The 26,092-nt window shown below is 43.4% G+C and overlaps 1 protein-coding gene across 1 annotated transcript; it reads right to left on the bottom strand.

Annotated features, from left to right (window-relative positions):
* Window positions 1-706: 706 nt before the first annotated feature.
* On the bottom strand, window positions 707-26,092 carry LOC131284495 (protein Skeletor, isoforms B/C). The gene is made up of 11 exons (XM_058313354.1): window positions 25,966-26,092; window positions 16,652-16,728; window positions 16,359-16,510; window positions 5,397-5,508; window positions 3,103-3,522; window positions 2,991-3,011; window positions 2,514-2,865; window positions 1,872-2,358; window positions 1,658-1,788; window positions 952-1,121; window positions 707-886 (listed from the first exon to the last, which is right to left on the bottom strand). The coding sequence occupies exons 1-11, from the start codon at window positions 26,090-26,092 to the stop codon at window positions 707-709; spliced, it is 2,229 nt and encodes a 742-aa protein (XP_058169337.1).

The raw sequence follows: 26,092 nt of genomic DNA, 5'->3' as shown, positions 1-26,092 counted from the left end.
TGTGCTTAAATCTACGTTTTCTTTTATGCCTACCTAAAGCCCGCCTTTCCGCCAGACGGTCGCGATGTGATGCGGGTTGCTGCGGGGTGACAAGGGTTGCTGCGCCGTGAAGCTCCAAACGTCGAACGTACTGCTTTCGTAGCTGTTGCCAATCGGAACGTTTGTGCTTGGGGCGTAACTAAGCAGCACTACCATATGAGAAGTCGTGCCCAGAACAGACCAACGGAGAGTCCGGGCACGCTACGAGAGTAGTCCAGTTCGGTTGTTATTAGAGTAATAAACGTAGTTCATTGTAGATTCCATACTATGGACGGATGAAGATATTAATATTTGTTCGTTTTCCATCGCTTGCTGCGACGCACTTCTGTAGTATCTGTTAAGGTGGACAGTAAATGAGTTTACGACGAGACAACCAAACCGGAAGCATAATGGCATACGCGGCGAACGAAACAGTACGTTCGAAGCTTCATCAACGACTTAACAATGAGAGAAAGTGTAAAACACAATAGTTCGCAAACAAATAACAATGTCCTCGTTCGGGCACTCAAGCCGAAAGCCGATAGTTGTTAGAGAAGTCCAAAAAGATTGAGTCGGCGGGTATCAATCTGTCCCATTTTTCTTACTTTAAGGATTTTTACTTGAGCCCACGAATGTAACGAGGGCGTCACAGGCGTCTCACTGGCGGGGTGCAATGTTCGATAAACTATCAGAAACCATTCACCAGCCTGTGCCCGATGGCGGGACTTAGTATGAGGACCGCCAGTAGCAAAAGTTTGGCCGCGAACGATGGCCCAGCACCGTACAACTCATGCGATCCGCTAATCTTACTCGTTTCACCCGGATTGACGACGTGAATCTTCCAGCCGAGGTTACGATGGGTGAAGCACTGGATGAAGAACGAAGAAAGATTGAGTTAAGGATGGTCAACCGTCTAAGGTAAGTCGACCATACCTGATAGTACACCAAGTCCGGCGTTTCCGCCACGACCGTCCAGTTGAGATAGGCCGGCTGGCCGTTGGGATCGTCGCAGGACAGGTTGAGCGTTTTCTTGTACTCCTCGAATGTGGCGATTTCGTTCGATCGGTCGATGGATTTGTGCTTCCATTCGCAGTAACGTCCGGCTGTAAAGAGGCAGGGATGTAATAAAACATATTGTGATGTAAGACATTTTTTTGATCATCGTCTATATCTCAATTCCGATCAGTGGCAAACAGTGTTGCTAAGGTTCTCTTACGGGACGAAACCGTAAGTTGCACGTTTCAAGTCATCCAAAATTACATTTATCGCGAGTCTAAGTTTAGTTTCCGGTCATATTATCCATTCTTTTATTCTTCCAGCGAATTGGAGAGACCAACCTACGTCGGGATGGTCATGTACAGATTTCTTATGACGCACCTTAAAGTCCGGAAAGGCTTCTAAAGTCTAACTTCAGCTGGAAAGGTGGCGTGGCAACACTATTTATAGCAAATGGGATTCAACTAGCTTTCAAAAGTGAGTTAAGAAAATTACTTCGATCTCGAATTATTTATTTTTGATCCATAATTTGAATGTACTTTACATTTTCCTCCTTTTCGCGCAAAGTTGAAATTTTCTTCGGAGAATAATTTAGAATGATTGGAAGATGAAAAGGCTTTAGGAAAGCAGTCGATAGACTTACCTGCGGTTGGATAGGCGTAACCATCCGAGTCGTACTCCACGCCGGCGTACACCGTTTCACGGCGTTTCTGTGCCTCGGACTGCTGACCGTAACCGCCCTCGCTGGAGCTGGTGATATACAGGGGGTGATACCTGCGACGATAAAAATGGGAACCCTTAGTGAAATCCCCCTCTTTGGAATGGTCTCCACCCGTGTGAGGGTTGCGGATACCTACTTGGCCGGCTGCGTTGACTCGTCACCGCCCTCGACGATGAACGTGTACGTTTGGCCCCGTTCGACGTAGATCTCCGGGATGAGCATGTCGTTCATGTACCACGCGATACCCCAGGACGGATGGCCGGTGATGGGAGTGTATCCGCGTTTTCCACCCGTCGGCCCAATGCGGGCCGTAATCGTTCGCTCACCGAGAATGGTTCGCGTCGGCCATGGTTTCGGCCCGTCTTGGGCCACGTAGCTGTCAAGGGCGTCGGTACAGGTATGATCGTTCTTGGATGCGAAGTCAATCTGAAGGTCCTCCACCGTCACCTCGGTGCCGCTATGCGAGTGCGCATTGGCCTCGTCTCGAGAGTTCAGCGGTCCAATCGCGGCGATGACGGAGATCTGACGATCCAGCGGGTACGCCCGGTCATTGACGGCCTCGTTGGTCTGCAGTAAGCGACGATACTTGATCTTCGTCACCCCATGGCTTCGATCGCCCGACACTGGAGGGATGCGGAAAGAATACCGAGAGATAAACAGCAAGACCTCAAATGGACATTCCTCAAACAATGTTATGATTTGTTCATAATTCTGTTAGCCATCCTGACAGTACAGACCCTAAGTACTAAAGCGTTTTGTTCACCAGGAAACAACTTACATATCTCCACGTCGTTCTTGCCACCGATCCGCTCGTCCGGGCAAACGCCCAGCTTGCCGTCGCACTGTGCCAACGAAGACATGAAGTAGTCCTCCGCCCGGAACCGGCGCTGGCGACGATCGTAGAACGCGACCACCACGTCGGCACCGACCATCTGCGGGCGGCCGTGCGTACCGGAGATACCGAACGCCATGTACTGATCCTCCTGGATACGGCCGATCAGCTCGATAACCACGTACTCATCCATCACTTCCCACATGACGTTGAGCTTGCCACGCAGCAGTTCCTTGCAGTTGACGTTGGTCGGTCGGGTGGTTCCCTGCGTCACCACCGAGGACGAGGTCGTCGTAGTCTGCACGTGAGGTGAGAGGAGAAGGTATGAGTTTTTGTTGGAATGTGTCAAGAATTGGTCTGGTGTTTGTTAAAGCTCAATGAAATTATAATCTCATATGTAATCAACAGGTGAAGATAGTTTACCGGCTTATACCACCATGGCGGCTTGTAGAGTAATGGGAGAAAAAGCGCAATTAGGATGCTTATAGCTAGTGACAGAACATTTTGGAGAACGAAAAGCAACTCGAACGCTTACCGCTATCTTCGTCTGGCCGAGTGCCGGCGGCACATCGAGATCCTTGGGGATGTAGACGTGGCCGAAGTTGTGCCGGTACTCGACACACCACACCGCCAGCCAGTCGATGTCGTACACGGTCAGGTTGCCGGGCAGCTGGATCTCGATGTCTTCGCCCTGGTAGCCCCGGAGCGGTTCCAGCGAGCCGATCTCGTTCGGTACCTTCGTGCCCATGATGTTCGGCTCGGACCCGTTGCCGACCCAGAAGTACGCATCCGGCCCGGCACCGTCGTAGTGCAGGTTGGGAATGTAGAACGTCTTCGCGTCCAGGATGCTGATGTTGCTCGAGCGCAGACCGTGAGCGAGCCGCTTGAACTCGGGCAGGACGCGCGGTTTCGGCACGTCCAGCCCGGGGGGGATGAAGATTTCTCCGAAATCAACCTAAGACGGGGTTGGAAACAAATGGAAATTTAAAAAAAAAACGGAAAAGAAACCGCTGGTACGCTGCCACAGACAAATGACTCTTGAGATTCTGGTAGGAAGCATTCGCACTGCCTTCTTCTCGCAGACCTGTCGTCAATCTGGTTCTGACGTTTATTGGCGACCCAGCTTCCGGTCGAGAGGAATGGAAATTTTAATTGGATTGCCACTCCGTTCGAGTAGCGTTCAAATAAATGATGGATTGCAAAGTATCAAGGTTGTTTTTTATATTTTTAAAATGAATATCATTGGATTTATTTAAGATATTTGAAACTTTATCAAACCGATCCATGATTGTTCCTTTTTCGTAACAGTTGTTACGTTGAATTTTGCCAGAAGAACACAGTGAAGAACAAGTGAGCTAAGTATTTACTAATCTGTAGAAAACTAAATCGTTATCTAAAACTAGAAGCATAAAATTGGAATGCCTGAATTCTCCGATACTTTAAACTTGATTGACTTGATTGGATGAAAGTTTAATGGTTTTAGTTTGGTTTTCAAAGATATTTTACGCGACATCAGATCATCATCAAATAGCGCCATTAGGTTGTTGTCTTCATTAAAATGTTTACTTATTTGGTATCATAACATAGGAAATGCGATCACTCAAAATGTTGTCCCAGCTGCATATCTACCCTTTAAGTAAAAATCAACCGTACTTAGAGTAATTACTCTGTCAGTACCAAGCGGCGAAGAGAAAGTCGGCTTGAGAACGCTCCGAGACGCAAATGATCCATGTTTCAATTTCACAACAAAATATCTTTTAAAAGTATCTGGCATGTGCGGCACCTGTGAACCCGTGCGCTGGGTCTGGGAAGATAAAAGCTAATCAAACTAAGTTCTTCGAAGTGAAAAGTCCACAACAGGACGGCTTGAGGCTCGTGGGCGCGCAATAATTCGAGCGACAATTTTCGAAGGACGAGAAGGACTCTAAATTGTACGCGCATTTTGCGGCAGAGGGTGGTCCTACGCCCTACTAGGATGCGGTCGCGATGGCAACGGGTGGGCAAGGGAAACGAATTATAATGAAGGTGTTTCAAAGCAAACGATTTTCCCCCGTAGCGCACATGCGCACTGCGAAGCGCTGGCACAAAGAATGTAAAAACCGATGAAACGTGCGTTTATCGAAATTATCAACGAATCTATCTTTTTTGCTCTGTGCGTGTGCGTATGCGTCCCTGTGTGTGTGTGTGTGTGTGTGTGTGTGTGTGTCCGGGCACGTGTGCAGGATGCTAACGAACGACAACCGGGTGGAAGGATGCTTTTGATCCACCTCGTCCATTGCCATGGTGACACCGGAGGTGATTAGGTGCGATTGCTAAAATTGAAGCCGCCGTTCCGACGGGTTTCTTTAGCGAGAATTGCTAAATTTACTGTTCCGTCGAGCTGTAGATCAAAGCAAAGCGAAGAGGACGGAGCCGCGAAGGAGTACATTGCTGCCAGTTGTTGTGTGTGCGTTCGTTGGAATAATGTTACAAAATTGTGTTGTCGAAAACGATTGCAAGAATCCGGAAAAATAAGCCTCGAAGTTATTTCGTGGAATATTTCGTTTTATAAATTACGGAAATTAGACTGGCCTAGCTGGAAACTATTTTTGTTGCACAGTTTGGTCTTTTCCGTGCAATCCACAAAAGAGGAAATCTGAGATACATAACACATTTCCATCAAGCAAGTGAACGCAAAGTTCTGGATGTATTTCGATATCCATTGAGGAGAGAAACGTTTGCATGAGTTTAGTTCAATATCTTATCGTGCTAGTGTTTTACATCGGAGTACAAAGTTGTTTAAAACTATGTTTTTGTCATCATTTTTATTAGATCGTTTGTGATACTTACGGTAAACCGACGGCACCAGACCGAAAGCCAACGAATGTCGCGGATACGTTTTCCCATCGGAAGTTTGAGGATGATGTCGGTGTTGTTGTGCTGCTGCAGTACAGGTGGTTCTCTACAAATAAAGAAGTTATGGAAAACAAACTTAAGTTTTAGAGGAAAAGATTCCGAAGCTTCGACAGCTTCGAGTTTGATAGTTCGAACGGAACTTGAATAGAACTATAAAGCACATAAAACCCATCAAATGAAAAGCATTGCAGTGAGGAACTGTTTAGAGTTATGCACTATATTTAGTTATAGAGCAAGCAATTTTTGAAAAGATTGTTTGGGTTTTGAAATTTTTAGAAAACTTACATTGAACGTTGCATTATGGTAGAATACCGTAGAGTTTAATTTAAAACTTATTTCATATTTCTTGGAATTACTATTTTTATATTTCAGAGTTTAATTTTAAAATTATTTCATATTTCTCAGAATTACTATTTTTATATTTCAGTCAAACCCATTCAATGGAAACATTGCATGATTTTTTCAGCAACAATTTAAAAAAATCTATAATCCCAATTTTAATGAAATTTAACACAATTTATGGTAGAATACCGTAGAGTTTAATTTAAAACTTATTTCATATTTCTTGGAATTACTATTTTTATATTTCAGAGTTTAATTTTAAAATTATTTCATATTTCTCAGAATTACTATTTTTATATTTCAGTTAAACCCATTCAATGGAAACATTGCATGATTTTTTCAGCAACAATTTAAAAAAATCTATAATCCCAATTTTAATGAAATTTAACACAATTTATGGTAGAATACCGTAGAGTTTAATTTAAAACTTATTTCATATTTCTTGGAATTACTATTTTTATATTTCAGAGTTTAATTTTAAAATTATTTCATATTTCTCAGAATTACTATTTTTATATTTCAGTCAAACCCATTCAATGGAAACATTGCATGATTTTTTCAGCAACAATTTAAAAAAATCTATAATCCCAATTTTAATGAAATTTAACACCTCTATGATTGTAATAATTGACACACTAACAAGTACATTTTACTGCATGCATAATGTTTGCACTATTTAGCAATAAAAGAGATTTAATTTTTTAACGGATTCTGTATTGATAGTTTCTATTCATTTGGATAGGAGATATTAGCAACAGTCTTGAATGCTGTTAAAATTTGTTATCAAGAGGCCTAATGAGGCTTGCTGTACTTGAATATAGTTTAGAATATTGCTTAACCTTAATTTTACGCCATACTTTGTAATGGATGGTGGTCACAAATCCTATGCCCAACACGTGATTGCAAACAATTCTGAGTACAGATTGAAGAATGACAAGGAATGTAACATAACATTTGCCATCGATCCGTACCATTTCTTAGGCATACAAGTACATACTCTGCTAAAATTTAAATGTTGACTTCCGTATCCTTATCGGCTTCTAAAATCAACATTCCATATTTTTACGATAGGACAAACATTATCACCTATACCGTACACTTTAAAAAAACAGGGTAACATAGTCAAATTTATATAAAATGGGTTATGAAAAGTTTATTCTTAAATACTTGATTAACAACATTTCATCAATGCTAGAAATAAAGTCCAAGCCATAAACTATTTATTTAAATAAAAAAAAATCCAATGGACTTAATATTTATTTTGCAAATAATTGTTTTAATTTACTCCCTAGGTTGATTTTTTATAATGTTATACAACGATTACTTAACGATTCCTGCTACGAGGTCGTGGTAAAATACTCCCATATTTTATTCATTCTCGTTTACCTAACATTTTATGGAACCTCCCTCTCGAAGCATAAAATGTGGCCCAAGGCAAGGAGCGTATTATCATCAATGATTATGAAGCGTTGACATTTTTATGCTGATGACGCTCCCGAACGCCGTGAAATCGTCGAACATGATACGGCGTTTGTTGTGTGTGTTTTTGTTGTTGTTGGTGATTGTTTGCACCCGCAGTAAATCGGTTTCTGATGCTAGGAGCATGAAGCGGACCTTTTCCTCCCTTATCATCTCCCCGCTTGCTCCGTGGTATCACTTTCCGATCGGTATTGTTTTTGTTTCTCTGGTTCACCCGAGGTGGCGTCTCCAAACGCAGCTTCCGTTCGGGACGTCGCGTCCGGTTACGCGCCGACATTGACGGCATCAGTGCATAAATGCGCATTATGAAAACCGATACAAAAATTCCCCCCCCCCCCCCCCCCCCCCTCCGTGGTGCGGAAACGTGGGCCCTCCCTCCCCCGTTCCCGGGAGGTGGTTTCCAGTTTCACGTTCGCCCTTAATCGATCATTATTTAATGAGGTGTAATCTAAGATATATAATTCGTTATGCTTGTTTCCCGTGCAGATTGCCGTGCAGTCGGACAGAATTACACCGCTGGGACAGAATCGACCTACGTAGGTGGCGGGGGGTGGGGTGGAGAAACGAATCATTATGCTCGCCACTCGCACCCGCCACTCTCCCATTCGTTGTTTCGTTGCGGTTTTATGGGAACGATTTTGCCGATACGGCGCTACTGACGCTGGTAAGGTTTCCCGGGATCGTCCTTTTTCCGGATTTTCACCACTGACTGGCCAGCGAGGTTACGGCACTTTTCGTAACCAAATTTGTAGTACGTAAGCTAGGAAATCAACCTTCGCAGTGAAAGGAGTTCCCAGCCGTAAAGGCACGGAAAATACTGTATTTTCCCATGCCACCGAGCTGACTTACATTTGTCCGGTAGCCTCTCGAGACCGCAAAAGAAAAACTTTCCCGAAAACCCTCCACCACCCGGCACTGGTGCATTCGGAAAGAAAAATCCCAGCTTACGAATCCCGAGCGAAGTGAAAAGGGTAGAGAAAAAAAAACGGTTCGTTTTTCGCCCCGGCGATTTTCCCGTCGGCATGGACGGTTCGCGCTAACGTTTTATTCCGATTTTCAACTCCCACCACCGGGCGGCAGGTTTTGGTTTTGAGGTTAGAAAATGTCGACATCGTTGTCGGCCGGTGGGAAAGGAGCGGCCGGGCGGTGGTGGTGTTTTCCGCTGGAGAGTCGGTGCGGGTTGGTGCGTTTGTGCCGGTTGTTGTAACGAGACGTAGCCAAACGAACCCTCGGAAGGGGTGCATTTCGCACGCATGTCCGGTGGGCTGAAAAGCTAACGGATGGAAAGCCACCGTAACGGTGGTGGGGGAGGGGACGAGGGGTTTGTCGAGCACTGTCTATCTTCCTCTCGGGCACGGATGAGCGGAGCAGAAAGGATGACAGTGTCGATGTTCGCACACAACGGGCAGTGCCTTTGCGCACAAATCGGGACAGACCGGGGCGAGTGGATTTTCCGGCAATCTGTTCGCTATTTCCACGGTGGAAAAAGGGGATGAAAGCTGGGCAAATCGAGGGTGGGGTAGTTCGAGTGGGTGGAATGAACGAGAATGATAAAGATAGCGGGAGGGAGCGAGCGAGGAGATTTATAAACGGGAGCTATCGTTGGGTTTTATTGTATTTTCCATGGATAATATGCTTTGATGAATTCATATGCTGACGGTTTCAGATTTTCTCCCGAGGGATCGTGCTCGAGATGGGGGACCATTTCCCGCGCCAAAGAGAGGAGGCGAGTGTACCGGGGGCAACGTGATTCTAAACGTAACTCCACCGTTTGTTTGGCGAGCATAATTTTATGAACGTGAAATGATTGGCAGAATCAAATGATGATTATGCCATGAAAATGGAGGGTTGCGTTTTGTTTGGTCGGTGCAAACAGAGTATGCACGTCCGGAGATAGAGATCCGTGCGGCGTTCGATGTTGTTTGCCGTGATTCGGTGTACACGCTCGACAAGGTTTATTTAAATTTTGTTCAACATGAAATAAATTGCCACCCCGTCGGAAACCTGCGCGGTGGATCGAACAACATTTTAACGGCTGGATTTTTGATCATCAACATATTTGCTCGTTGTAACGCGCTCTACAACAGGGCTGCTCTATCAATAGGATCAATCGATGCATTTTCTTTTTAAACCCTATTTGTATTTTGCAATGAAAATATGAAAATATTGTCAATAAGTATGAATCCACTTCGACCAAGATATTACGACCTTTTGTAGGAGAACTCGATGCATCAGCAAGTAGAAAGATCTTTCTTTGATTTGAAGATGATTGTTGAAAATGTCGGTCATACTTCCGCATGTTTTTATAATTTTTGTTCTCTATTTGAAATATCTGCGACAAATCAATACATGTCACTTTTTTGAATGATTTTTCTAAAACAATAATTTTATATGATAGATTTTCACATACATAGAAAGCCATGTTTCATTTTTCATTCTCTTTGAGGTTATAATTTTGTGTAATTTACTCATTCTGTAAAGGCATTAACGTATGTTTTATTTTAAAAAAGTTTGGTTACAATTCCTTAAATTAATATTTTTGGCTTAGTATTGAAACTTTTGGTAAAACATGACAAATTCTGTTCTCTAAAATGCGGAGGTTATGCTTGAAATGGTCATACATTTTAAGACTGGTGAACATTACACATAAGTACAGTTTAAAATTAATTCGTGCCACCGAATACATTCATTTGCTGCCGTTTGCTTCAATTTTGTTTTTTTTTTTGCTAACTCATTCCTTATTTTATGAAAAAATCCAATTCAATCCGGATTGTACAAATCGTAGGACCGATCTAAAACCTCAACCTATTACTGTCAAGATGAACGTTGATAAACGGACCCATAATCGATCCGCCCAGCCGACACCGACCGTAAAGGGCACGGTAAACGAAGCGTAATCGTTGGTCTCTCGTGTATCGTCGATATTGAGGCCAAGCGTCATCTTTGCTTTGTTTATGTTTTGCAATTTGGTAAAAATGGCAACATTTCTTGAAGCTACTGCTATAATTTTGTTTTTTATCGTTAAAAATACAAAAACTACGCTAAATAATCATAGAAATTTGATAAATAATTACGGATGAATGAACTATTGATTCGTTTGTTTACGTACTGACAAGATTACGCATGCGATTATAGGGTAGGTGAGCCAAAATTCTTTTTGACAGATGGACCAGCAGAATAACACGATTACGCTAGCGATTACGCTTCGTTTCTCGTCCCCTTAATGTTCAAGCCATGTCGTTCCCGAATATGTGAAAGGAAAACCGATGGGCCGCAGTTGGACTTGGAAGAAAGAAACGATTGCTATCCATTATCTGGTACGTGTAAGGTAGTTTTTTCTTGGCATTACACACACGCTGTATCATACTCCGACGTCGAATCCTTTTAAAGCTGACCGTTTTTCCCGCCCCCAACTTGTGGGCGAAGTGAATTCGAAGTAAGTAATATTCCGATTGCGCGTACAATTATTAATGATGTGTCGAACGGCGTCAAAGTACATTAAGTTGAGCGCCCGATTTCTCCGCGCCCCCGCCGGACATGAGTTTCCATTTCCTGTCATCGGTTCGGTGGAACCGATTCCTTCGTGTGCGTCACGGGGGATGAAAAAAGGGGATCAACGAAAGGCTTTTCGGATTCCGGTGACTTCCGGTGCCGGAGGAACCATCCGGTTCGCTCGTAGAACGTTGAACGAAACGCATCAACGCTATGCATCGAACGTGATGTGCGTGTCACATGGAAAATGTGCCAAAAAATGGGACACGCACCGACGCCTCTGGACACTCTCGAAACCCTCGCAGCATGGTTGGGGAAACCGGAAGTCTGCGGTGCGCGGGGGCATGCGGAAACGTAGCAGCAATAATAATTTAAAATGAATTTTCATTACGAAGCAGCCACGTGGCGTCAACAATGAGTTGCATTAGGCGTTTCCATATCGGCACAGTGCCTTTCTCGATTGTGTGCGACGTGTTTTTGTGCTTAAGGACTGCCGGAGGTGACAATATCAGCTCCTTTTCCAGTAGGGAACGAGGGCCAGAAATGTGTTGCTGGTTCCAATTTTACCCATTTCCCTGAACCGAGTTTCCGAAGCTTCAAATCGCTCATTTCATGCAGTTAAACACTGGCGCCGTCCGAGGTTGCTTTGGGGACTAGGTTTTCGTGCCAAACAATGGACCAAAAACGTGCCGAATGTACCTCGTTTGACGATAAATATCTATCTATGAATAAATATCGGTAGAAAAAACTCCGGCACGTCCGGCAGGACCGGAGTTTAATGCGAATAGCACAGCACTTTAGTCTCCGATCTTTTCCGGATGTAGTTGAGCTGTTGCTCGAAACCGACGAGAGATTGGACAGAGAGATTGGGAAATTATTTGCGTTAGATCGTGATACTTGACAGATTTTAACGGCACCGAGTTGTAGTTATCACGTTTCAAGCGAGCATGAAGTATGAATGGACAATTAAGCATCAAGAGACCGTTTAAGGCGACATGTTTATAGCACATTTTGATGTCTGTCCCATTTTGGATTCCGTCAATTCTGACTTTCAATTAAAAGTATTGTTTTATCTATTAGAAATAGCATCACATAATGGAAAAAATCAGATTTAACAAAAATGTTACTTTACAACATAAAATAGACCATTTTTAAATTTGAATCCTCGTGACGGGCGTTTGTAAATGTAATAAAACACGACAATGACACGCAGAAATTAGAACATACGTTGTACAACATGCGCCAAATACGTGTTTGTAATAAAGCTAATCTCGTTGTACGATAGTCAACTGATGTATTTGTGAGTTTTTTTATACATGTTTTTATGTCCTCCTGCTCTGCTACTCGTTATCAAAAATTCTCTACAGGATCAACTGAACAAGGATGTAGTGAAGTAAACGCAATCAACTAAATCCAATCCTCTTCGGATACCATTCCCCTTGTTAACACTTGTATTCCTGCACCCAAAGTACGGCCAGATTCGGTCCAGATTTATATTTTTCTGGTGTAAAGTGTTTTTTATCCCTTTATTCCTACCTCGTGCTTCGGCCCGGAGTGGGGTTCGTGTACGGGTATCGTAGTTCGATTTTCGGGCCCTCCTTAATGCGACGGCCTGTGTCCGATCGATAAAACAAATCCTTTTACACGTAATCACTTATCGCGACCGGAGCCGGGACGTAACCGGGCGACGGCCTAATCCACTTCGGCAGACGGAAACGAAATTCAGCCGGTATTCCGCGGAGAAACGATTGTCAATACGCACTTCTTCCCCCATCTCGTCCCAGGGGATTTAAAACACATCCTCACTTGAGCCGCCCTTGAGCAACTCTTGAACAAAGAAGCTATGCAAAGCCTTCGTGCATCGTTCGAATTTGTTTTGAAAAGATTCAACGAGAAATAAAAACTTGAGCATATCAATCTTTCCTACGTCAGATATGGCTAGAACATAAATTGCTTTGTCTATTTTGACTGTTTTCTAGTAGACACAATAAAGAAGAAGGAAGTACCATCACAAACGCATTTGATTTGTTATTTAATAAACTTAGGAAAGAAGCTAAGGCTCGTTCGATAAATGAAATATAAGAAAACATTTGTGCATCTCTCTTTTTATCTTTGCTCTCTGAAACGTTGACATTTTTTTACTGTCATTATTTTCCTGAAATCGAGAACCCGAAATTAAAAATACGTTTTAAAATTAAAAAAAATGATTAACCATAAAAACGATTAGGCAAATCCTATTGTTAAAATCAGGAAAGCTAGAATTCCCTGTGTGCCATGGTACAAAACTGATTGAAACACAATCCTGCCCGTACTTTTCTTTGAAATTCATGTTTGTAGTGGTTATGTTTATGCATAAAAAATGAGCTGTTCAACAACAGTAAAACGATAGCATGTTTGTGGAGGAAATAACAATAGTGCAGATAGGGAAAAAGCAAATCCAAACATGTAAAACCACGGTATGAATGATTGTCCCTAGGCCTGTTTTCCCCCTAAGCAGTTGTTATGGTGTTGGGTATGTACGTGACAGTTATAGTGTTATGCGAGAACCTTATGCTCTTGTCTGGGATGATTGGTGCGCGAATCAAATATCAGATTTAAAAAGAAAATGAACAAAGACATAAAAATGGGAATACCAGTCCTATCGTACAATATGCAAGATATGCTCAGTATTTGTTTCAACATGAATCAAACAACTTTAAGCCGAAAGCTTTAGAAAAATTTTGAAAAATTGAAAAAAAATTTAATCGAGTAACGAGCTTCGTTCTCCAAAAAAGAACAACATTTTCCAACTTCGGACAGCGACGGGGTGAACGCAAATGGGCCGTGTCCTATGCAACCATAATTGACATGCCGGTGATTAATATGCAATTTTTGGACAGGTTCGTTACCATCAATGTCGTCGTCATCATTTACCACAATCCTTTAAAGCAAGTGTGGTTTAAGTTCGTTTCCAGCTACCTTAAAGGGCTATAAAAACGGACCCCAAAACTCTCCCAACGAGAAGTTCACCTTCATTAAGGATCGTTAAGAGGCAGAGGAATGAAAAGTCCTACAAGTAACGTAACGACAGGCTCTTGCAGCACGCCAGCGTTCGTCCCGTTCAATCATAATCCATTTCAATTAAATATCAGAACCCGGGGCGTCCTCGAACGGCATAGAAAAACCTCCTGAATTCACGACACACCAGAGACACTCGAGCAGGTACGTGGAAGATGGTACGGGCAGCAGGAACCGTTCCTGCTGGTGGCGTTTTCCATCCGGCCATTGTTGGCGCTCGTCTTTGGAAAAGTGCCAGCTCGGATGAGGGGTTGGTTTTGGTGCGTTGCCGGTGCACTTTCCGGCCCCGGGACTCCGAGCCGATCGAGGGGAACGTGTCATAATTGTGCCTGACATGCTGCCAAAACGCGTGTTGCTGTACCGGTAATGGAAATAATCATCGCTGAAAGCGCAATGAGCTAATGCAGGAGCGTGTTATGCATCGTTAGATTATATGGGATGCCTGATATCGTGATATTTTGTGCGATAAAAATCTTTCCTACAAACGCGAAAGAATTATGGCAAGCAAATGCGGTTTATGGTGGAATTCCAGAAAAAAATCGCACGAATCGCACATTTCGATCTCCCCGAAAGTTTTCCACATAAAACATGCGCCCCCCCCCACCCTGCGGAAGTGCCAGATATTATCGTCGGTATAATTTAATTAACTTATAAAACGTACCGATCATTTGTTGAATATTTAATTCCAACCGAAGGAGGATGGAAAATAAAAGTATGAAAATGTACTCCGACGCCCCCACGATAATCTGCGGAAATAGACTTCTCACGCCGGGCTGGCATTTCCCCTCCGAAGGTTGCTCGGCCAAATGCCGAGAACGTGACGAAATGTTAGTGTGGTAACATTAGGTACTTAATCTCTAGTAAATGATTCAAATTCCTCTCACACCGACACTGCTGGGATTCGGGGGACCGCACAGGGACGGCCTCCGGCAGGAATGCAGCGCAAAGAAAGCGGCGAGGGGTTGCGCGTAAAGCCTTGAATAAAAATAGATTAGATAGGATGCAGGACTATTATCGTTCCGCATCCGCATCCTGGGAAGTTCTTCGGCCACCGCCGCTTCGTATGGGACGAGCTCTTCACGGCGGGGTGTAAGTGGCATCTTTATTTTTATTTATCTTCTTTTTTTTTGCGAATCACACACCGTTACACCCGTCTGCTGAATCATGCGTGAGGGTTACGGCTGATGAGCAGCGGCACACACACACGCACAGACCACCGACATGGTGTTGATCCTTTCGCTCGTGTGGAACAGGGAAAGGAAGCCCAACCGGTGGGAGGAAGTTCATTTATTTGGAAACTCCGCCCGGTGACCGGAGCGGGGGGGGGGGATTCCTCGGTAGCCACGATGGGAGGGAACTACGAAAATAAAAATTTATGTGAATTTTATGCGCGGCTCTTCCGACCACCGGCCACCAAGCCGTTGGTGTCCTGTTGCGTGCAAACCGTCCGACCGGAGATGACTACGATGTGCGAAGTTGATGGGCTTCGTTTTATTGTAGGTGTAAAAGTGATGCTCAAGGGGACAGTTTGAAAAGTTAAAAGTATGCGGCCAAACAAGCCTGAGATATGTTTATTTTGCTCTACACTCCATCTACCTGTATATCATGTTTATGTTTTGCTGTTTCATATGATATCGAGGGGGGTTTGGAAAATTGTTCTTTATGACAAGTATAAAATCCACAGTTTATCGTGGTTAGGTGTTTCTGTAAGTTTGGTCAGAACTCAAACATGCACTAGTTAATATAATGTACAAAATTTAAAATATACCTTCTCATATATCATAAATGGAACTCCCTTGGTATAAATTAGCGATAAAATTTCTCAAAAATAGAAATCTCTTCCCTTCAGTCATTACAAATAGCAGTGTAATTAAATGACCTTAACCTTTATATTATTCTCATGGGTTCCAAAAATGTTTTCGGCTTAGTTTTCCTAACATAATACCGAATAAGATTGTTTTATTTACACAGTTGTTAAATCTTTTAATCAGTTGTTTTGTTTTGTCCTTCTAGAGCTTCTGGTAACAGCTTTTAAAATTAAATAAAAAAGGAAGTAAACAACTTTGGTATTGAATGAACAGTATTTGATCAGATGTAAATAAGAACAATTTCTTCTTTGAAAACAGATATTCTCACTGTACACGATATTTAATGCTTGTGTGAATATTTTATTTGCTAAGACATTACTACAAATTTTGCCAAAAACAACACACATTATAAATTTTAAATACAATAATCAATATCCTAATGAAAAGTTACACTATCTACACAGAACACTTGCACTATTTGTTTTGTGTATTGCGAACTCTTCTACATTCAGGACTTTTGAAATCGAAAATTTACTTCAGATTAAAGATCAAAAAGTAAAAATAGTGATGTTTATCTATTTACTTTGTACTCCAATACTTTTCTACCAGCAACTAAAGAAAGGCCTAACTACCCCCTCCTTCGCACAACCCTTCCCCCATCGGCAATTGTTTGAACTTAAAAATAATCCAGCCCGAAAGCAGGGTAAATCCGACTTACCTCCCGCTGTACTCCTCCGGGTACGGTATGATGAAACCTTCCGGGCTCGGGCGGGGCGAGTTGCCAACCCAGAAGAACGCATCCGGTGCGTTGCCATCGTAGGCGAATCCTTTGACAAACAGTGTCGACTCGTCGACGGCGTACACGCGGCCCTGCACGCAGAGAAGGGGGGAAACAAACCGGAGGTGGAAAATCAGCACGTGGAAACATTAAATAAATAGTCTCCAGAGGACGGGCGGTTGTGGTAAGGGTCCCCGGAGCGGAGGGAATCATCTAAATGGCTGCAAAATTACCTTAATTCCGTGCCCAAAGTTCGTCAGTTGTCCGATTTCGCGTCCATAGTAGGGTTCCTTCGGTGCACGACCGTCCACTGCAATGAAACATTGGAAAATGAGGCTTGGTGAGTACAAATGAAAGCATGAAACCGTACACAAATTGTGAAATGTTGGAATTCAAAGGCTACTGAGGCTTCCTACACGTCGCTTGATCGATGGAAATTAATGTAGCACATTCGTTTTTGGCTTAATTTTCCGGAAAAAACATACAAACTCCCGGCTGTTGAAATCTCGGTTCAATGACTTACTTATCGGGCGACAAGTTGTGGAACACGTTGTAAAACGTTGGCTTAAAATTTACCACCCAACACGCTCATCATCTCGTCGGGATTAAGAAGGCTCTGCACAAAAAAAAAACGAAAGGTCTCCGGAGCCTTACGGGGCGCATCTCAGACGAGTGTGTCAATATTATTCCGCACCTACCGGGCGGAAAGGGATCCGGCTTGGAAATTGGAGGACCGGCCGACCCCTCCAGGGACAACAAACTTAGGCAAACAGTCGACGAATGATATCGGAACACCCGCGGGACAGGCGACAGGAAAAGTCGGACCGTGGGGGAGGAAAAACGGAGCCCGAAAACGTTGCCTAGCCATCGGTAGCGTTTCTATTCGTCCCGGGGTTCGATCTAGATTGCATCCTGCGACCGTCTTCATTTCGTTTCGTGTTGCGCTTCCGCCAGGAGTGCGGCTTAAAAAAGTAATCTTAAAGCTAAGCAAACAAGTGCGCGCCGTCGCTTTACTTTCCCCATTGGTGCACGGCGTTAAATGTGTGTGGGTAATGTTTCGCACACTGTTTAGTATACCTTTCCGTCAAAGAAGGCCGGCGCAGAATCCTTTCAAGGACGTCCAGGAGCAGAGGGAAACCTATTCTCTCTTTTCTAAAACCCGATAGTAGAAAAGCAATACAAAGTTACCATCTAAGAAGGCTGTGGTGGGGGAAAAAATCGTTCAGCGCTTCACTGCAACGAGAGACCACAACAGTTTTCGGAGAGGAAAAAAAAAGCCACCGGTAAGAAAATCCTTTTTCCGACCCACCGTCCTCCCACTCTCCGATGCGGAAATGAAACCTGTCGCCGGCTATGAAACGTCCTGCGATTGGATAATTAATGCTGACAACGACAACATGATGTGATGGGACATTTATTTATCCTTCGCACGGCGCCGCGTTCGGGTTTAGCACCACTCCACCCAACCCCTCACCCCACCAAAAACCCGACAGTAATGGCGTGCTAACCGGGAACAAAAGACTTTTAACGATATTAAACTTACTGGCCGGGTTTGGGATTGGAACTGGGGTTGGCCCGGTTTCTTTGTTAAACCTCTTTTTTTTGTATGCTGTACCCACGCACACTTTGCTGGCGGAAGGCACCGGAACCTGTGTGGGGGGGAAAATCGATGGTAGTGCCGACCTCGCCAGCAGGAACATCCTTTCCCGCCGAGTCGAGCCGATTCGCTGGTGGATTGGAATGATTCCACACTTTATGCACGATCCACCGGAGTACGGGGAAGGGCTTGGTGAAGGAGGATGGTGGATAGGGGTAATGTGCGAAGCTCAGCGTAAAGAGGACGATTACTGGCGAACCTGTTCCATTAAACGTTATGCGCAATGCACGTGGTGGTTGGGAAGGAAAATGCTTCTGCCAGCGATGAAACAAGGGTTCTGCTTCTTGTGCAGTTTTTCACAGTTTTCCTTCGGTTTGGTTTTTTGCTGTGTGCCGCCTGGTTGCTTTCTGGCTTTGTGACATTTATGTGGCGGTTGTGGCAGGTTCCCGTTCCCGTGATAGTCCATTAGTCCTTCGAGCAATTTCGCCCACCAAACACCCTCCAAACGCATCGGATGCAATTAGATGGATTAAATAAACATATGGAATCGGGCTGTGCTTTGTACACACACAAAAAAACCATCCGGAAGATAAATGGAGATTTGAATTGTTATACAACACTTTTTCAAACACTTGATTCTAAAAATCAATTGAAACTCACTTTGCATTTCGCATAGATACTGATTGAATTGACCTCATATTTGCAATATTAGTTAAAAATATTTAAAATCATCTTTTGAAAATGAATTCCATATTTTCGAACGTTTTTTCGGCATTTTAACTATTAGTTGAACGGAAGTTGAATAATATTTCAAAATCTTTAGGTGTTGGAAAAATCCGCCTAATAGTTTTCCATTTTCCATTTGTTTACGCTTCATTATAAATTTATTTTTGTTGATGATTATCAACTTTGATTTTACTTTGATTAAGACATAAACATACAAATTAACCCAGATCTTTTTTGTTCTCTGTTGAAAACTCTGTTGAAGTTTTGTTTCAGGAAACACTTTTTAAACTCAAAAAAATTGATTCGAAATACGTTTCTTGAATGAATCTAAACCCAAATTGCTTTGAAGAAAAGTATGCATAATATTAATATTAACGTTTGGAGTATCAAAACCTAAATTGATGGAATTACATTTAATAAAATGGTGCTCCGTTACAGATGATCTGTACATTCTCTGTTTCTTATCTATATTTTTAGAACAAAAGGAGGCATATTCATTTTTAACATATTTTCGTGCAAAAATTTTATTAAATGAAGTTGTCAACGTGTCTTCAATAGTTAAGAGAATGACATTAGCTCTTTTTGTTCGGACCTTAAGATCATATCCTTCGAAAAACCGATCGGTTTAATGATGAAAGAGAACCTTTCGGGAGCGGTTTATTTCTGCATTTGATTAGAGCACCATAGATTCACCACCGACGATCCCTTCTGAATGGGGACTTTCCGGCGGGATTAATCTGCTTTCCGCCGCAGATGGCTCCGTTTCATTGAATTTATGGAGCGTGCATTAGAACGAGCCGGTTGTGTTGTCTTCGACCCGAACCGGCAACCGGCACATGTGTGGGGATCCTCTTATGGTCCCAGGTTACCTATGCCTTCGAAGCATCCAATAATGAAGCGTGTGCCTTCGCCGCTTAGACCAGCAGGGTAGATGGGACCTGGGGTGGAGGGAAGCCGAGGGTGGAAAACGGCCCGAAGCAAATCCTATTATGTTGCTGTGGAAATTAGATCAGCATCAACGTCGTCTTCCCCGAGCCGACAACGAGCCCATCGGAGGCGAGAAAATTGATTAATGCGACCGAGCACGGCTGGAGCCCGTGTCTCTGCGTCGTGGTGTATGCTGGTGATATTTAAAGCTAGATCTTCAACGATTCTGAACCTGATGTCCTCAGATGGCGAAGCGAAACCCTGAAGCGATGATTTGTTTCTCGCATTTGAGATGCTACATTTTGCAGCTGCTTAAAGCAGGTGGAAAAGCAGGCCACGTTTGGTTTCTTCCAAGCTACTTTAACGAACGGGTTTGGGTCGAATTGCCAGCCAACCTTACGCCCGGAGTTACTCCATCTCGCCTCGTCAGTAGCTCAGTGGGTGCGCCACTGTTGACAGTTATTGAACGTGTTCAAATATTTGCCATACAATCGATACGATTCCAATTCCCCGACCCCGGTGAGGTCAACGGCGGTAGACGTAGTTCATTTCGAGTCCTACAGTTCGCATTTTCCGGGCGCTGCCCGGGGACGGGGCCCGCCGCCGTTAATCCCACGCCGAGCCGTTGGCAAACGGAATGCATAATGGAAAATCGGATAAATCAATAAACTTGACTTCCACTCGAGATGTCTGATAAACGTCAACGGCCGCAGCTCAACACGGGAGCCGGGAGCAACAAACGCGTTGCTTTTCCTTTGCGCTGTGTAGTGTTTCATCGATTGTTTTCCGTTTCTAATGGGAAACTGAACTGAATGGGCGAACCATCGATCGTGGTTGCGAAATTCTTTAACGTCCTGCTATAGCGGTAGGAATTGCGTTTGTTTTAGAATCATTTTTCCCATCAAATGGCAGGAACCGATGACGGATGCGGTTGACATTCGGGGCTGTAATTTTCTTAAAAAGATCGGAAGGCTTTATTTTTACATTTTCCGGTTAGGGCATCGGTTCTTTTCAAGGGTATACATCAGCAAGGATTTCCCAATCCGAATCCTCGCAACAACTCAAGCAATGTGCAGAGTAAGACGAAAGATGCCTAGCGGAGAAAATGATAACAAGCGAGTGAACGTTTTCCCAGATAAAAAAGAACGAGTCCACGGGCCGAAGAATGTGTCTTTTGATCCCCCCCGGATACTCACCCTCTCCGGGAAAACCAGAGCAAAAGAAAGATAAAGTGTAGGGATCATTATTTTTCCGTTTCGCACAAATAAAACGAGGGGAAAATGTGCTGTGGCAATCGAATGTTCCCCTACCGCGTGCCGGTTCCGGCAGCCGAGCAGACGGAGGAAGGGGATGAAAAAACCACCCCCGTGAAGGTGGAAGTGAAAGAGCCCGGAAACGACGGCGGGACCCTTCCAATCAGGCAAATGGTAAAAATATGATGTGCGACCGCCGCCGCACCAAACTAATAATGTTTAATGAACTTCTTTCCGCCCTATATACGGTAATGGGTAGATTATTATCGAACATAATCTCTTCGGCGTTTCGGTGTGCGGCCGCCCCGAGGCCCGGTTTGTTCGGAAGCTCCTCCACTACAAAAGCCGTCGGTTGTTCCGACCGGTGGGAGGAAATGGGCTTTTTGTACAAACTACCTTCTCCGGGAGGATTGCTTTCATTCCGATCCAATCAATCGAACCTTTTTGCTCTTTAAGGTTGCGTTGTGCAGGGACGAATGATAAACCAGAAAATAAATGTCAGCACCGTATGAACAAACGGTGCAAATACTAAACAGTTTTGGCAGATGAGAGATTTTATAACTCATAAAATAAAAGGTGACTTTACCGAATACTTTCCTGGTACTATAAAGACTGTTTGCGTAACAAAAAAACAATCTAGCATCTTACCAGGTCCACCTTAACCATTCCAATTCGAAATTTTTTAATATTAATTTCCACCTTATGAATTTGTCTAATGATAGTGCTTGTAGCAACTTCACTCTGCCTTGTCTCTACAGGTGAAAATGAAATTTCTACTATCCGTGCTGTTAACGTTGGCGAAAGCGAACGAAAAAGGACAACTAGCGTTACCAAACCAATCTTAACATTGCATGTCCTGCAACAGGGAAAAATTTTAAATTTTCTCATCTCCATTCTTCTCGGGCACGTGTCACAACGCCGCCGTCGAAGTGGAAGAAACTTCGTTTTTGAATAATATATTAAACCCTTTGAGTCCGGAAATTGGAAGCAACAGTTTCTCCACAGTTGGAGGAATGTTTTTCAGAAAGATAAAGCAAATGCAAAATGGCTTCACTAGGGCTCAATGAAGTTGTTTTTCACTTTTGTGTTATTTAACGTAAAAATTCGATTTTTGTTTCTATTTCTAATTTTCATAAAATTGGCTTCTTATATTTAAAATTTTTCTAAACCAACTTATTTACAATAAATATCTAAACGGAATATTCCCAGCGTTCCATGATTGGAGGAATATTTTGACGGGACTATAATTTAAATACTTGTTGTCATTTAAACGTCTCGCTGCAGACGGATCGCATTATGCAGCAATTTCAAACTCCAATCATAAAACCACTTCGTATGTTCCAATTTGTTACGGCGTCGCAGCTTCTCACTAGTAGGGAGCTCTATTCCTTATGATTTATGACTTAATTTTCGATCAACACGTGACTGGATGCCGTCTTTGGGTCTTCCCGCGCATTTATGTCACCCTCGTGGCGCTCCGTCCGGAAGCTGTGTTTATCATCGATATGGTTATTATAAAGGCCTTATCTACACTGGAAAGAGGACGAAGAGGCAGTCGATTCGGAGAGTAGAAGCAGGGGCAATAAAAAATGCAACCCCTCTTCATTAGCTACCCGAAGGGAAGTGAAGCTAGAAGGAAATATAGTTGATGGTTGTTCTGGTGCGGTGTGAAAGTGGGAACAAATTTTTATGGCTCTCGTGGCAATTGAGAACTTCGGTGGAGGTGGGCCAGCTATGATCTGTTAATTATGTACGCTTCATGGTGAACAAATCGGTATGGGAGATACCCGTAGTTCCCTGTCCTCGATGATGCCAATTAGCGAAAGGAGGCGATATATAATCTCGGATGTCATGAAATACTCCGCTGTTGTTGTTGATAAGTTTATTATGCGATGATACCAAAATGCGATCAGTCCCTTTTCAAAACGAGTTTTGTTTTTGATTCCGTTAGTGCAGAGCAAATCTTTTCATTCAGTTATAAATGCATCATAAATATGATTGCATATTATCCCATTTAAATTCGAGATAAATAGTTTATGTTTGGTTTATGATTTATTTGTTTCATTTGTATTTAAAGATTTTATCCAATGGCAATTTCATTTATTTTCAATGAAACGATTGCTTTTTTGACTACCGTTTTACCTATCTAAACAATTAAGGTTTATTAATGACTCCTAATAAAAAGTAACTTTCGGAAACTGTAGAAACCTCTCATAAAAAGTTCGTATTAAATTAGCAAAGATTGTTCCAAATAATAGATTAGAAAAACTGAGTTTAGTTTCGTAATGCTACCGATTGGACGTACTTTATCAATATGTAAAAAAATGCTACGAGCACACTCAGCGACATAAATTATTAAGCCTGCTGTTGAAGTTGTGAGCCTATTTTGGACACACCGTAAGTGGGAGGAACGCGAAAATGTCAAAAGACCAACCACAGGCGGGACCAACGCTGTTCTCCAAAGGTGCGTGTCAAAGGGTTGAAAATTGGTATCGGCTTCTACGCCACGTGTACTTGGGTGTGTTACCCTCAAATTGGTCTTATAAGTGCGTTATGCAACGAACTATAATGTTATGGTCTTGTGGTTCATTCCATTCGTTCCAACCAATCCCTCCATCCCATATTTTGTACCAGGTATGAGGTCCTAACCTGGTATGAAAATCCTACTTGTTCCGTCTAGTACGCTAGACACGGAACTGATAAAATTATACATTCAACATCTGTGCGAAGAAATGTCCAGCGGAAACTCGCGAGGATCGTCGTCTACCCTCTTTTCATTTTCTTCCTAATGAATTACGCAAGCCTTTCACTGCGCAAACGGGTCGCGCCCGCGAGTTGCGCCTCCCGAAGAGACGCTCGCAAACGAAAGGGAAAGCACTTCGCCAAAGCAGGAACAACGGGTGCGGATGGAAAGAAAGTTTTGCTCCGAAAGTTCGCCGTTCGCTCGACATACTTTATTTCTTCTCTCCGGCGCGTCAACTTTCACCACGCGCTGGGGGTTTTTATGTGGCGCACCGTGCAATCAACCGAATGGGGAGCAAAATGGGAAATGGTAGAACGCAGGCTCGGAGACACGACCAGGTTGGGGCTGGGTATGGATGTGTGACTGTGTGTGTGATTATTACGTAAGGAAAACGTTTTTGCCTGCGGGGAGCGATGGCGCTCGGCGAAACCGCGATACCGCGAACCGGTCGATGTTTTGTTTGTCGGATAATTTTCATCTCCCCCGGGGGGGGCCCAAAGGAGGTCACCGGGGGTGCGGTGGAACCTTATCGGTTGTTACGCTCCGTCGCACAATGGAATTGCAAATGCAAAGTGGAAGTGGATGACTCGCTCGAGGATGCAAAAGTTTCAATGAGTTAAACTAAAATTTGCAACATTTCTCGCTCCTTGCTAGCGGCTGTGTTTGAAAAACAAATGTAACTTTTCCACTGCTATTTCTTAGATGATTTGCTGTTTGACTTTCTGGCACTTGCAACGCTTCGAATTTCGTTTTATCGAAACATCCATTTAAAAAATCATTTTCTTCCCATCAACGGCTCGAACGCTTTGATGACATCATTCGTTTTGTGGATCTTCGACCATCGAGCAGTGTTTTCTTACTTTGGTGCGGTGGTAGGTGAAAAAGTGAAAGGAACGCGATCATCATCAACAAACAGCCAACAGCTTCAATGCCGCTTGAACGGAGAGTTTTTGCAGGTCTGAGAACACAGCACTCAAGGTTGCACATTACAAATGCCAGCAATGATTGCGTTTGTTTAAGAACCTGCCATCAGTGGAGCACTAACGATGAGTTTTGAATCGGCTATCGAGGTTAAACCATGCTGACGTTCTGGAGGACAATGCCGTTCTCAAAAGAGAGTGTCAAAGTATTTCTTGCTTGTTTCGAATGGAAAGATTTTTTGAATCCAGTTCTTTAACAGACACCTTAAGTTCCCATGTGAGAACCGGCTCGCCCAAGTATTTGAGAATTTTGCTGCCTGTGACTCAAAAGCTCACACAAAGCATGATGCCGCTAAAGTTAACTACCATTAGGTACTAAAATTTATGGTCCCATAAAGCCTACACATTCACGCCGTTCCGAGAGCCGCGGCGATTGGACATTTCTGTCGGGGGTTTTTGTGTGTAAAATTAGCTATGCATAACTTAAAACCTTGTCGTTGATGTTGAAGAAGGCAGACTCCCCGATCGGGGAGCTTACGCTTGTCACAACTTGGTGAAAAAAAGCGATTCCCTTTTCCCTCACGCGAATGTTCTTCTCCGCTGGGAATAAACATACAGCTACCCTTTTGCTTTTGGCATAAATTAATCCAAGCCAACGAGCCCACGGTTCCCGGTGGGTCTATTGTTTCGCGCTATTTAATTCGTCAAATTATGCTGCCCTTTCGCATGGTAAGCGTACGCGCCTCGCTCCAAGAGTCTCGCTGATTATAGCGCTACGATAAGACGCAGATGGAAGAGAAATGTCCGTCGTTTCTGAAGACGTACAGCAACACATAATTGCAGTCGTTCAACATTGTTTTAAAAGCGTAAGAAAGTAAAAAACAACTTCCATGGGAACTACTCTTGATGTTTACATTGTTTCATAAGCAAACAATCGAAATTGAAAGAAAGAGAAAATACAATTTGCAATGGCACCGAAACGGGTATCATTGAAAGTCATGTGCATGTAATAAATTCACCCATTGTGCAACGGTTAGTTCATAAAGTGCATAAGTGCAAAAGCATCAACCATCATTTCAGTTGCGCAAAGTGATGGAAGATGTACAGAAAATTATGAGAATTTCCGATGAACTTTCGCAATAAATGTAGAAATGTCATAATAATCAACAATTTGCCATTTTACAATGCACTTTTCCTTGGTTTTACGGTTATTTAGTAGTAGAAACTAATGATTGACGTTCGAGGAACTACGTTTCTTCTCATTGCCATGCTAAAGGAAAGCGTTGATATACCCTGTTAAAATGTCGTTTGTCTTAAACTTTACACCTCATCGAGAACGCACGCGGGAGCAAAAGAAGTTGTTGTGTGTGTATGAGCTTACCTTCGCTGGTTTGCAACAGCAGCAGCAACACTAGTCCGACAATTACCGACGAATCCCTGGCGTACGACCGTGACCATGGCCAGTGGTGTCCCTGGTGTTTGCCGAAGGTGTTTTTCCGACCCTCCAT

Source organism: Anopheles ziemanni, chromosome 3 (genome assembly GCF_943734765.1).
Source record: "Anopheles ziemanni chromosome 3, idAnoZiCoDA_A2_x.2, whole genome shotgun sequence".
Lineage (NCBI taxonomy): Eukaryota > Metazoa > Arthropoda > Insecta > Diptera > Culicidae > Anopheles > Anopheles ziemanni.
This window is presented reverse-complemented; position numbering and strand designations above follow the sequence as displayed.

Bases quoted from the DNA above. Each gene is read 5' to 3' on its own strand.
- LOC131284495 (XM_058313354.1), bottom strand. From the start codon at position 26,092: ATGGAGGGTCGGAAAAACACCTTCGGCAAACACCAGGGACACCACTGG. The intron at 16,729-25,965 runs GTAAGCTCATAC...GTTTCATTGCAG, and splicing joins GCTGTTGCAAACCAGCGAAG to TGGACGGTCGTGCACCGAAG. The intron at 887-951 runs GTATGGTCGACT...TTCTTCATCCAG, and splicing joins CGGACTTGGTGTACTATCAG to TGCTTCACCCATCGTAACCT.